Here is a 14,223-nt window from a genome sequence, read left to right as displayed (position 1 = left end):
AAATAAAATATTGTTTGAGTTTGATATCCTCTGGGGTCTCTCTTTGCAAACAACTTTACAGCAGTTATTGTTAAATAACTGTTAAATAACTCAAGCAGCTGATACGCTTCTGCATAGGTCTTGTGACAGCCTACATCAAGTAATTTATTTTCGAGGTGACAAGTGGATCATTATGGTTCAAGCCTCGTAATAGGAATGGGCTCAGTAACACGATAAGGACAAATCAATATCATTGATACTTGGATCCCTACACCATATGTATTGCTATTACAAGCCAAGGATATAATCTTCTTCTAGGTCACAAGATAACGTAGATGCAATACATTCCCTATGTGCCAGACCCTGTACTGAAACTTGAACAGAAATAATCTAAAAATCTTTGAAATACTTAATTGTTGCCACATTTGGAGGTATAAATAGCAAAAAAGCAGCAGATGCATTCACATGGGATTAGATGTCACGTACACAACTGCTGCTTTTCCTGATACACATGAAAGGATATTGAAGGAGGAAGATTTTACACTCATTTTATCAATTAAACAATATGCAAATTAAGGTATAACACTCACAAAATCAACTGTGCCTGGAAATCAAAGCCAGAGACAGAGAAAGCAAGCACACAGGTAGAGACAGAAGTCCTTTCCTGAAGTAGAGAGGTATGTTGCCGATTTGATTATATTCTCTAGACAGCAACAAGAATTATGTTGCTGATGCAGTGTTGAGGGGTAAGATACCACTCCAGACAGCCATTAACAAATAAGCACTATAACCTTTCAAATACAAAGCATATCTACGTACATTATAATCCAAGAGCAACCGCAAGGCTACCATGCCGTCTCATCTGCAATATCCTTTTGCATCTGCAATCTAAATCACATTGGCTTTTGCTTTACAAGCTTATCACATTGTGAATCCATGTTTAATTTGAAGTCCAGTGTACCCTTGCAGAGTAACACCATCCACAAAAAGCAATACTGTTGAACAATTGTGTGATAAGACATCTATTTGGTCTCACTCTGAATATTACACTTAATTTTTAGTAAATTCATCTGAGACACATCAACCTATTTCAAAGCAAAGAGATCAGGCATTCTTCTATTTTCACAATAAATTACGGATTGTCTTGTAAGCTAAATACGGAAAACAGTTTTGCCTTAAGTAACAGAACACATGGTAGAAGTTTGTAAATATTTGAAAGGAGACAGAATAAAACAGCAAAGGAGTTATTTGGAACAATACACATGGGAATGTATCTAGGAGTGAAAACTGAAAAGAGAAAGGACAGGGGAGATCTGAAGTTCCACACCATAACATCTGTTGACTGGGTTATGCAAAGGAAATGCAAGAGAGGAAACACATTTTATTAAGAAATTATATCTCATTATATATACACACATTGTTATATATTAAATCTCAATATAAGTTTTTTAATATAACAATTACATTAGGAAACAACCACACATTGGTGATCCACTGATGACAAAAATCAAGAAAAACAGACATATTATTGAGCAGTTAATTAGCTACCCTTTTGTTCATGACCATGCTGACCTGCTAGCAAGTCCCCAACTCCCAGTCCACATAAAAATAAAAATCAGAAAGTAAGTAAACGGTCACTTCAGGATGGGAACACTATACAGGATGAAGTAAATGAGCAACATGACAGCACAGCATCCTAACCAGGAAAGCCCCAAAGGGAGAGTCCTCTGCTGCCCACAGAGGAAATAGCCTGTGTTCCAGAAGTGGAAGGTCAGCGTGTGGGCACACCTTTGTCTTTTACACACCTCTAAGCAGAAGCGTGGCGTGGAGTATCCTGGGAGGAGAGCTGCTTTGCTCTAGTCAGCCTGGAAATACCAAAGCTATCGTGTTCTCTTCCACAAGGCAGCTAGTTGTTTATTAGCACAGGGTGGTTAGCATTAACTCAGCTAAAAATGGAATGCGTGCCTATTCAAGCATCAGCAGAAAGTTTGATATATTGGTAACATAATTTAATAGTTCTCCAACCTGTTTGTTCAGCTATGTCTCTCATTATGTCACTAAAGCAAATATGGAATACTGGGAAGCCGTGGAAACTGCTACAGCAGACCCTCTACAATGGAATAGAAAACAAAACAATACAAAAAGATACTTACTAGTTGGGTATATACACTTGTTTTAGCTTGCTTTCTGCTTCTGCTGCTTTCAATCGTTTCTTTAAAAAGAAAAGAAAAAAAGAAAAAAGTTAGAATAAAAAGAAAAGCAGCACTATTTTACCTGAGAGTCGAGTAATATACCTATAAAAACTTTAGCACTTATTAACAAATAACGATGCTTTCCTTTCACTGAGCACCTATGACAAAATCTTTTTCCAAAAGGAAAATATCCACTGAAAACAACTGTGGGCATCAAATGTCCCTATGTACACAGCTCTTAAGAAAAGTCAAGTCAAAGAGATGACAGTCTACTATTTATAAGGACAAACTTCATTCCCATTCACTTCAATACAAATTAATGCACTGTTCCCCCAAACACCCCACCCTGCCCAAGGAAAATCTGACATATCAATCTGTGCATGTTCTCCATGACAAGATCCACCAATTGAACACCACCAGGTACAGTGAGGTACCCTTCTCCATCATACTTACTCAACAGCTGAGCCAATTCAAAGAGTTTCAATGAAGAGTTCTTTGTTGATAGTAATCACTTTTGAAGACTTAGTGACACAGGAGACTTTATTTAAAAATTAAAAAGGCCAAGAGGTCAACTGAAAACCGATGCAGAATTACCCAACAGAGTTTTTAATTATGGTATGTCATCACTTCTGACTAAACATCAGCTATGGACAACCTGTATATTTGCACTTCCCAAACGTGAGAAGCTCTAGGTACACAAGTACTACACCTTTACCCTGCGGGAACTAAGCCCCAGGCACACATGCAAATCTCAGGGGACAAGCAGCAAAGAACTTCAAGTGGGTTAAAAAAGGGGAGAAGCTAACTAGACCAAGCAAGCAGCCCCTAACGAAAAACACCATTGCCAGGAGATATTAAGGAACATAAGAGATGTGTTTAAAAGGATAACAGAGACAAGAAGTAGACTTGTTAGAGCATGGGGACGCATGTTTGTAAGTACAAGCCATTCATGTCTTTACATGGCCCTACTTCAGTAAAACCATCCATCAACTTCTGTCCACATTTCTGGAGTAAAAGGATTAGAGGATCCTTTCAGTGGGATGTACGGATTAAATTCCTCTAGAACAGCACTACTATTACTTTACCTGTGTATTTAGCTACAGCTGTGAACTTGCCGATAGCCCATGAGAACACGGCAGAGGTAGGCAATTAACATGAGCCTGACTAACTGGCCACAGATTCCTTTCATAACTCAAACCTTCACACCATTTAAGAAGATACATACATGTTCTGAGGTTCAAGATTTCTCTTTATTGCATAAGCTAAATTAATTTAGGGTGAACCTCTGGCAGCCTCTACTCCAACCGCCTGCTCAAAGCCAGGCCCATGTTCTTCAACATCTATGGTGCTAACAGTGGTCTGCGTAAAGCCACAACAATGTTTTCCAGACAAATCCGCAGCATGGTGATATTCTAGACAAACAGGTTAGCCAAACATTTTCTATGCAGCAGCCTTAAGGCACAGTCTAGGAAAATAATTGGAAAGCTGAAGTCAGTGTCTTCGTAGAACAGGAAACACCAGAAAACATAGTAAAATTGGAAAGCGTGTGATTGAGGAACTGGACAAACATAAAAATCCTTTTTACAGGGACATGATGGACACACAAAAACAATGAAGTAAAAGTTTCCCGTAAGCATAAAGCTCGCTCTGATCAGGAGGACAGTCTTAAGCACTGGTTTTCCATTTGACAGTGCGACAGTTCCTCACCCAAACCTCTCTAGACTCATAAAGAATTCCTCACTTCCCTTGTACTGTAAATAAAAGTCAACTTATCTTAGAAATCACAGAACGAAGTTGTCAGGCATGAGGACAAGGACTGAGAAAACTGAATTACTGAAAGTTATCCCGAAACTACAGGTACACCTTCAGAGAACTGCATTCAAAAACTGGCTTCTTTCTGCCGGTGTAGGCAAGTTTCCCAGATTGATTCTGTTGAACTTTGTCTAGGACAAGAACAGCTACCTGACAACTTTCCTCAAGAAAACCCCAAGGAAGACTTCATGGAGATGATCCTTATCGATCCTACAGACTGAAAGGAATCAATAATACACATTTTGCTAGCAATTGGTGATGGAACTAGAGGTTCTCCCTCTGAATACAAACCACAAATTCAAAGCTGAACATTTTCAAACCAACCTTACCCAAGTCTTTTTATGTCAGAAACCAAAGCATCCAATCGTGGGCCTCAGAAAGTGCTGTGACAATGGTTCCCCAAACAGCATCAGAAAACCTCCTCTACCTTCCAGAGTGATGCTACCCAAAAAACCCCCCAAAAAACCTCCTTCAACAAAATGCGCACTCAGGTGCCTTTCTACTCATGAAGTGGAGGCTGTTTCACCCACAGCCTGGACTGAAAGACAGGTCGTCTTTCCCCGGGCACAGACTACCATAGGCAGTTAAGTCAGCAGATTAACAGTCACAGAGCTCAGTTGCAGGAATTACAAGGAAGTCCAACATCAGACACCGATAAATAGCTTAAAATACTGCTTGAAGAGCCTTGTACAAGCCTCATATTTCCTTGAGACCTAAGCAGGAAATTCAGGGAACTTCCACTGCTACAGAACTGTTTAGTTTTTGTTTTGTGTTTTTTATTTCCACTAGATTTCTAGATTGTGGGGCAAAAAGCTGCAGTTTTCTTGACAAAAGCTCCCAAGGGGACTATCTAGAGTCATTATGTTATGACAGTTTTGGAAATCTATGAACGCAAAAGCTTCATGCAAGCACAAAGCATTACCAGCAGCTGAAATATTCTACCATCCACAACGTAAAGTCATTTGCCTTGGAGAAACGACGACTAATTTAGGGTATTAAGCAACATTTCAGTAAACTGGTGATGAATATCAACCTCACACTACAGACTTTCTTTGCGATTGATGAGCATGGCACAAGCTCTGAGATAACAACTGCCATAAAGTCACCAGGAGCCAGCAATACCCTCCTCTCCTGCCTGGGGATCAGCAAGGAGCACAGCATACAGCTAAGCCTTTATTACAAGTAGTATACCAAGAAAATTGACAGTTTTCAGAAGGTACCACAATGTACTGGATAAGAAGAGGTTTTGCCCTAAGTACCTGCGTCTGTGGGCAACCAATAGACCAGATATGATGAGTTTCCTATTTTTTGACAGTGACTGATACCAGAAGGTACAAAAAAAAAGGTACCTGTAATGCACCATTTCAGAATAATCCCTTCACAGACAAAGTGCTTGGCTAGGTCCTTTGCCAGTTATTAATGGATCTGTGCCTGAAGTGTATTTACACTATAAATTTTTAATGTTGTCCAATGTAGTTACTAATGTCCTCATCCACAAAAATATCTCTGAACATTTGTAACTTTTTCTAGTAGTTTGGCCTAAATAAAAATCTTTTCTCTTAGAGTTATTTATAAACGCACGTCTTAAGTATATCCTCTTATTTACCTCATCATATTTTCCTCATCTCTGAAAGGGAGATATTACCAACTTGTCCATCCCACGGGGACCAAGGGATTAAAAGGCTAAGCAGCGTACATTCGAGACGGTGCAAACATCTGTCCTTTATATATCCTCTCCCTGGATTTCACATCTTTCATTCCACCCATGGAGCTTGAAAGAGTTTTAAAATACATGATGTATCGGAGCAAATGTTTGTGGCAATTTTCTAAAGAATGAGCAACTATAAAGGGGTAATAACAGAAGAAATTCGGGAACACGGGATATTTCAAGGTCCACAACACAAGAATGGGGTTGGTAGACAGCACAGGGGTGCCTCAAACATCTTCAAATATTATTAGTTTATGATAGGGAAGATAAATTGCATTTTCTGGATTTAGAGGAGAACTTTCACACCGTTCAGCCTTTTTCAAAACTCTGAACATACAAGAGCTGTTGGAAGGCAGGGGAGATGGGACAGAAAAGGTAATTTGGGACAAGTGTTTCCAGCTGCTTGTGCTCCAGCAACACATGTCAGCACTGATGTGTGGTACCTACGGTCTCTGTCACTTGTTTGCCAAAACTGCCACAGCCCCATGTTACTGTAGGTTTAACAGGAGGTGTTTGGGGATAAAACATCCTACGTACATGGAAAAACATTTCTTTGATCCATTCCTGTTTTGCTAGCACACAGTACTTTATGAAGGCTAGTACATTAAGATGTCACTCACAGCTCTTGACTAAGTACAAAAAAGTTTGCTTCCCTTAATAAAGATGTTTTCTATCCACATCAAGACTTACCAGAGCTCCCTCCCTTAAGCTCCCTACCTCATGTAGTCAAATATAAGGGCACTTCAACTTTCTCCAGTATCTTCTCAACACTAGGCATACCTGAAAACTGAATTTCTGTCTATTCCACCTACATTTTTCTAATGGCACTTCCACATAAGAAATAAAACAGTAGAAATTCACCGTATTTGCTCTTCTTCTTGAAGCTGGACGCTCCTTAAGTGCAAATAAAAATGCAAAAACTAAATCAAAGCATTCAACTCTCAGAAAGCATATGACTAATTCAAACAGTCAACTGCCACTGTCATGTCCCAAGCTCTTCTCAACCGCATCTCAGTGGTTGCAAAGTGTTAGGTTTTAAAGAGAAGTCCTGACAAACAGTAGAAGCATTTAAACATCTTTAAAAATAAAAGTCACCCTGGAATTCACAACTACATAAGAACTCAGTCTTTACTTTGAATGAAAATGTAGGCATACCCAACCATCACATCAATTCTTTAAAAGTGGGAAAGCCACCAAACAGCAGTTACTCAGTGGATACCATTTCAAACCTTTCTGAATCAGAAACATAAGCTCTTGTGAATTGACACAGGAAGTCTGTCTCAAGAAAAAGATGCATTCAAAAGAGACACTGGATACTGAATTTGGAATGCATCTCCCTCAGTTTCTTCAGGACAACTCTGAAAGGATGTCTTTGACAGGACAGCTCTTGGAACCACTCTGCACAGACACTCAGGAGCCTACATCAGACCACAAATTCTGCATTAACATTGCAGCAGAATTACTCCTTCTAGCAGTTCTGTTCTTGGATGAGGGTCAGTCCTTCTCTTGAAACGACCAAACTCCTAATTACACTGCTAACCTTCAAAAGCATGGTATAGATGAAGTCAAATAAAATTTACTGGATACGAGATCCAAGTGCACGCTCCAAAACAACTCAATTTGCATGTATCTCAATCACCATATCCTACTCACAAGATGAGGAAGTGCTGTGTCAAGCCTTTTGATCTTAGGTATACCCAGCATAAGTACACCTTGTTGTGCAGTTGTGAAAAAGGGTCTTTCTTGACAAAGTCAACTCAAAATTTAGCTTCCTCAGTGGCAAGAAACAGAGGGATTCTGCTTCAGGATTATGACAGTGCTTTCTTGCTCCAAAAAAATCTCAAAGGAAATACAGAAGGATGTAAACATTTCCCAACTAACTGTTTTTCATCAAAGCAGGCAATTGGTTGATTACAAAAAATTTCATTACTATGTTGTGTAACTCAGAAATAAGACAGTTTAAGCGGACTTAGATTTATTCAGCCAAAGAGTCTACAGAAATGAGCAAGTTATCAATTTATCAATATTTTTTAAAAGACAATAACATAGAGCCTTGGAATATAATTTAAACACGCTCTCAGAAGGACAGCAAGTGAAAGTAAAACAACACAGGATACACGCTTTTCATACCTTTACTTAGTACACTTCCAGTATCTTACATAAAAAATGCTGTTAGTCTTACCACAAAATGGTTGTGGGGCTAAGGAAAGAATCTATGCAGACAAAACACTATGAAGAAACATGGAAAAAGTGGTGAGGGATGCACTTTGCTAAAGACTTTGCACACATCAAATAAAATATAAATGTAATACACCATTATTTCAACTACAACTTCCTATGCTTTTCTTTGTGGTTATATGTAGATAGCTCTCCCAGGCTTTTTATAAACGTTTAGTAGTATTATTTGCTTGTACAAACTGGGAATTTTAGATGAGGTCTTCAGCTCAGTTCAGACTTAATTGATATGATAACTCTGTACTGCAATTTCTATCTGTTCGGCTTATACTGTCTCCTAAGTGCAGAGCCTCTAACTGAAAGTTTTCCCCAAATCCCACTCCCTGGAATATTGCTGGGCAGCACAGGTAAGGTACAGTATAACTGTGATAGAAGACCGGCTGCAGAGGAATATAGCAGAATGGTACAAGAACTGTAGGTTTGTTGGGTTTTCTTAATTACTGCAACAACAAATAATCAGTCTTTCACACAACTATCCCCTCTGCAATTTTGTCTGTGTAACAAGGAAGCTCAAGAAAGCAGAAAAAGAAAAGGAATTTAACCACTTACTAATCAAGGCACAGTTTTTCCAGCTGTTTTGCCTTCCTAGCACACAGGCCTGGAAGCAAAAACCTGAGACACTATTCTTATCTGTCTCCTACGGTATCCAAGAGCAAACACCAAAGAAACTGCTTCCTACCCCCTACTCCCACCGCCACCATTGCTACACACTACCTCAAGATGGGCAGAACCAGAACTTCACTATTGCAAATGTATGGCAGAGTTTCTAAGCAGGAGAGAGATGCTTTTTAGTTTAATCTTTCCCAAGAACTCCTACTATTCTCTGCTGTTCTGACTGCACAGGGGTGACATTTTCATGCAAAAGCCCAAGATTCTAGCTTTCACCGACTGATAAAATAACTTTCCTCACTTTTTCTGATACCTATCATATTGCTAGATGAACTTTTATCAGTAAAAGGAATGAGGTGAGATAAAAGATGCAGGGAAGAAGATAAAGGGATTCCTCTCAGTGCAAATATTGAGTGTAGTACAGGCCGAGTACAGTCAGCTATTGTCTCCTAAACAGCTGTAATCAGACAGTATAGCAGCACTCACTATATCAATGATACACCCAGTTCAGTGGGGAAGGAAAGACAATGACCTCATCTCTCCTGCACCCTTTTTCCCCACTGTACCAGCTTCAATTGCCATCGCACCTTCCTACCATCCATTTCCTTACCAGAAGGAAAAGTTTCAAAGAATGGACTAGAAGAAATATTGGAACGAGGATGCAGTTAGTATTACTTTTTTTAAAAAGTAAGACAGAATTTATGCAAGAAAAAAGTTCTCATTTGTCCTGAGGCTCCCTCTGTAATTTAAACAGTATTCCTATCAGAAAGAAAATAGTAAAAAACACATTACAGACCAGGGTACCCAAATACAGCATATGCCAAACATTGGTCAATGCCTCAGGCATCTAGTTGTTATCCCAGGCTGAATTTCCAATGAAGCAAGTTAAGGCAGGACATTTCTATAACACCACTTTTTCTAATACTTCAAATAGATGCCTAAACATAACACTGATAATTATAATGAAAAATTCATTATATAGTTCTCCCTTATTTTAATTAATTTTCCCATTAAATATTATAAGTAGTTTTCAGCAACTGATACTCTGCAACATTTTTGCATGCTGCTTGCATTATGCTTTCTTTAAGGGACCAAGCAGTCTTCGTATTTAAACAAGTAGAGATAAAAATAAATGTAAACACTAGTCAAAGTCAATTCTCAAGTATAATGAGTATGGGAATTTGAGCCATCAACACTTCCCAGACAAACACTTTACAGCACTTACATGGGGGAGCCTCCGTGTATCTGCAAAGTCACAGGCAGGCAGATGTGGAGAGTTAGCACAGGTGCTTGTCGTACAGCAACTGCCCACCCCTCCACAGAAAGTCAAAACTGAGGTTAATGCTGACCTTGAACTCTACAATCAGAAATTAACTCTATTCCCTTCCTCAAACTGCTGAATTCCAAGACAGACATTTGAAAGCTCCAAACAAAGCAGTAGGAATCACGAGAAGAAAGCACAAATGCCAGTGCTACATGTTTGTATCTACGGAGCAGCTGATGAGTTTAGTGAAGAGAGATTATTCAGTGCTTCAGATCATTACAGAACCCACCTGTTGGAAAGGCTGAACCCCAAGAGGGAAAATAAAGCAATGATGCTTGGTTTCAAAGGCAAGAAAAAACTTCTGACAATGAAAGAGGCAATTCTGACTCTCTTACCTGCTGAACGTATCTGTCTGTAGTTTTCCACATATAGTAATATTCTATTATGCTTGTTAAGGACTTCCATGGGAGCTAGGGACATAAAGGAAAAGCAGCAATCATTGCAGGAAGCTGGCACACAGCCTCACTAAAATTCACAGGATTCCTCTGACAGACAGTTTGTAGCAGTCTTGCAACTAACTAACCCTCCTAACAACAAAAAAAGACAGTCCGTGTCTGAATCTCCTAGGGCATTAGATGCACATGGGATTCATGTTAAATTAAATGCCCTTTCAAAAAATAGTGCTTTCAGTGTAGAAGTAGAGCAGGTTACAGGTAAATCTTCATGCTGCACTGGCTCCAGAGAAAACCATTCAAGAGAGGCACAATGTGGAACGGAGCCCACTGTCTCAGACTCTCTGTTTGAGCAGCAAAGACTCAAGCAAGAGCCACAAATACAATATCACAGTTCTGATTTGCTTGGCTTCCATGGAGCTGGCCCATTAAAAAAAATAAAATAGTAACCACCAACAGAATTGTGCCCTGCCAGCTCTGTTCTCTGCATGAGAAGCACGAGGATTTCAGCAGGACCACAGAGCACGCTGTGCTGTTTCCAAGTCCCTCAGTTTAGAAGATTAGAGCAGGGGACAAGCAGCACAGAAACTACTTGTTTTGTTCCACAGGACTCAAACAGCGGTACAGTGAAACTCAGCTCTTTTTACAGTGCTCTCTTCAATTTGCAGACCGAGCACCTAGGGTGGAGAGCTTTGGCCAAACTACAGCACATTTCCCTTGGACACCCAAGATTCCTTTTAAAAACTTTCAAAAGGCCTTTTCTGAAACTGCATTATAAAAGTGACTAAATGTTCATGTTTCAAAAGACCCAGTACTTATTCTCCTTCAAACGCAAATTAATATACAGCAGCTAGGCTGTCACAACACTTTCCTAAATCCTCCCTCAGCTGTAGTGGAGCAGATGATTTTAAATTAACATTTGTAAAGGAAAAGCTATCATCTGGGATTTGAAATTCTGACTGTACAACAGGCTGTCACCAGTATAAGGTCTGCCTTTCCCCAGTTTACAGCAAGACACATGCTAAAGTTCAAATCCCTCTTCTCCAACACAAAGAAAACCAACACAGTTTAGACAAGCTGTAATCAGTTGTGTAACTGCTGAGAACCGGCCACCATGCGGGCCCTCATTTTATATACTTACAAAATCTTGCTGAATGTCAGTGAAATCTTTTCCATATTTTTCTAGTGCTTCCTCAAAGAGGTTTGCCTCTGAAGCAGACCACTCCTCCATCTCATCCCTGCACAGGACCGGCCCACCTTGTGGCACAAGCGCAGAGATTGCCTTGGAAATGTCATAGACATTTTTGTGCAAAGTGTCCATAGCATGGAACTACATGATTGTAAAAGAGAAAGACAAATGTAAGGACAAGCATCTAGGGTGGAAAAAACGCTTAATAGTGGAACAGCAACAACAAAAGGTCTGCACCAGGATCTGAGGGTGCAGTATTCTATAACACAGAATCAGTAAAAACTTACTCCAACCTCAGACTCACTGTAATTGTCACTGTACAAGTCTAATGCTCAGTAAGTAACAACAATGGGGTTTGTGGAACACGAGCCCTGGCATATCAATAATTCCTACTTAGCTACTTCACCAGCACCACCACTGTAGCACTACTGTTAAGAAAGCGCACAGGACAGAGACCCACTCACCCCAGGACTGAGAAGCCCTGGTTAAAGATGGAGCATGAAGACAGAGGACCAAGGCCATATTTTCTAATAAACTTGGCCATGCACATTCTTTGTCAAATAATCCACAAAAACTGCATATAAGAAAAATATTTAAGAGCAGCACCACACATATACAGTCCCACCAAAGGCCAGAAATCCTCCCAAAAGATTAAAGTCAAGTCACACATCGTAGCAGAGTAGGAAAAAAGAATTACTCCCAGGAGCAATTACTCCTGAGAAAGCCAAGCTATGACTGTCTGCAACTTGTGATTTACAAAGGCTGAGAACACGTTGCGAAGGAGGAATTGATATTAGCAAATGAAAGCTTGGCTTTATTTCCTGGTTTCTGTAGTTTTAATCAGGATGTTATTTGTCTTTCATCATACCAGTTTTGTGCATGTGCATAATCAATCTACAGTGTTCTATCCTAGAATTTGTTCTATACATGATTTCACATTATTCCAGTTATGAGGTGAGGCACTGATAACAGTTCTCTGGAGACTTTAGAAATTTTATTCAAATTTTCATTAAACTTTCTCTAGCATAGGAGTTTAAGTTTTCCCTTTCCTCTATCTACTCAGAATCACTTATGATTATAAAATATTAATCATGTCACTACACCTCAAGTACGCTAAAATGGAGCTTGTCAAAGAGAAGAGCTGTATCAACTGAAACTTCTTATCTGACCACAAGCTTTTCCCCCAGACGATCTTGCTCAAGGATGCCAGTGACAGCCTGGTGTTGGGGAAGTGATGAGGAGCAGCATTCTGGCATTATAACGTTGCAGACAGGCAGATAACCGCTTGCATTCTTCTTAAGACAGCTACTAAGCCCATACAAGAGGTGGGCTGTGAAGCATGTCATCAAAACATTTTAATAAAACAAAACACACAAAAAAATTATCTCATAGAATTATCCATGATGGATCGTAGGAGGCACAAGGCCAGAAAAAGTTACTTCATATGTAAATAAAGGGTTCCTTTACAAAGACAGGATCTGTTTCACAGCAGGCCACAATTACAATCCATCTGCCCCTCTCTCTTTGCCAACTGTTATTGCCGAGGTGAGTATTTTGCATCTCTCAATAACTTAAGGTCCTCTTAAAAATCTTACCAGTGTGATGTCCCTAGAGGCTGCTGCAGCACTCATGTGCAAACTTGGCTGTCTGACAGAACTACTGCAATCTAGTGCTCGGGCAAACGTACCAACAGACCTGAAAGAAATTAAACAGAGCATTAACTTTGCATGCAAAACAAGCATAAATATAAACACCCAACCAACGCTTTTTGAGATCAGCAGACTCCATCTCTCAGTAACAAGATTATATGGTTTGGCACTAGTAGTGAGCCAGAGACTGTTCTCTTCAGATGTGGTTAGTTATTATGACCACTTTATTCAGTTCCTATGACCAAATAGGCTTAGGCACAAGGAAACAGTGAAAGACCCAGGGATCACAAACGGAGTTTTCAACTGCTGTCTTATCCCTTATCTCTTAAGGGATAAGACCTAAGCTTTAACAGAAAGCACAAGCAAGCTTTACGGATAGCAAAAGTCTCTTCCGCAATAGCAACAGCAGTGCTGCATTGTTTGGAGACAGATGCCAAGACCCGACAGGAAAAAAAAAATGCAGTAATACAAGCATTCTTCTAAGTTTCAGTAAAATCAAAAACAATCTTTATTTTACAACTTAATATTGTATAATACGTGCCTACTATATAGCATAAGAATACAGCAGTTCTCAAATATTCCCCAATGCCAGCCATTCCTGCACCTGAGGCCACAATCCCCATGCTCCTCATTTTATTCCTAAATAAATTAGGCAGAGAAAGAAACTTTTAACACAAACATCGATTCCAGCAATTCCTACTCCCCTTGCTGCTTCTACACCACCTGGGTGAAAGGCTTGTGCTCCTGCACAGTGGACTGGAGCTGAACTCCTCTGAGCAACTGTTACAACAAAAAAAGGTGGGTGGTTTTTTTTTTTTTTTCCCCTCTACTCAGATAACTTCCCCAAACTAGTCTGAGCACACAGAGGAACAAACCAGTGCTAAGCAGCGCAGTAGTAGTAGTTGTCATAAAATACCTAATTCTAGCCAAAATCCAAAACAGCCTCCCCACCCAAGTTTCTATGGCGGATTTACACTTTGCCCTCTCCCCAGCCTCCCAGTCACTACCCCTACCCCTGCTTCGTAACTCCCCTGTCCCCAGCTTTCACTGAACTGGTATCTTTTTCCTCTCTGTCTGCATGGCATCTAATTATAAACTGGATCGCTTTGCTCATTCCGGACAAAAGCGATTTTT

General features: G+C 39.8%; 1 protein-coding gene across 6 annotated transcripts in view; it reads right to left on the bottom strand.

The window, feature by feature from the left end:
- MTA1 (metastasis associated 1) overlaps positions 1-14,223 on the bottom strand; it is a 93,777-nt gene that overhangs the window by 34,308 nt on the left and 45,246 nt on the right. For all 6 annotated transcript variants that reach the window (XM_055724347.1, XM_055724351.1, XM_055724349.1 and 3 more), the window contains exons 8-11: positions 13,036-13,135; positions 11,393-11,581; positions 10,195-10,269; positions 2,133-2,191 (exon numbers count right to left, since the gene is read on the bottom strand). In XM_055724347.1, coding sequence (XP_055580322.1) covers positions 2,133-2,191; positions 10,195-10,269; positions 11,393-11,581; positions 13,036-13,135 — 423 coding nt within the window. The remainder of the gene's footprint in view (positions 1-2,132; positions 2,192-10,194; positions 10,270-11,392; positions 11,582-13,035; positions 13,136-14,223) is intronic.

Source organism: Falco cherrug, chromosome 12, assembly GCF_023634085.1.
Source record: "Falco cherrug isolate bFalChe1 chromosome 12, bFalChe1.pri, whole genome shotgun sequence".
Taxonomy (NCBI): Eukaryota; Metazoa; Chordata; class Aves; order Falconiformes; family Falconidae; genus Falco; species Falco cherrug.
This window is presented reverse-complemented; position numbering and strand designations above follow the sequence as displayed.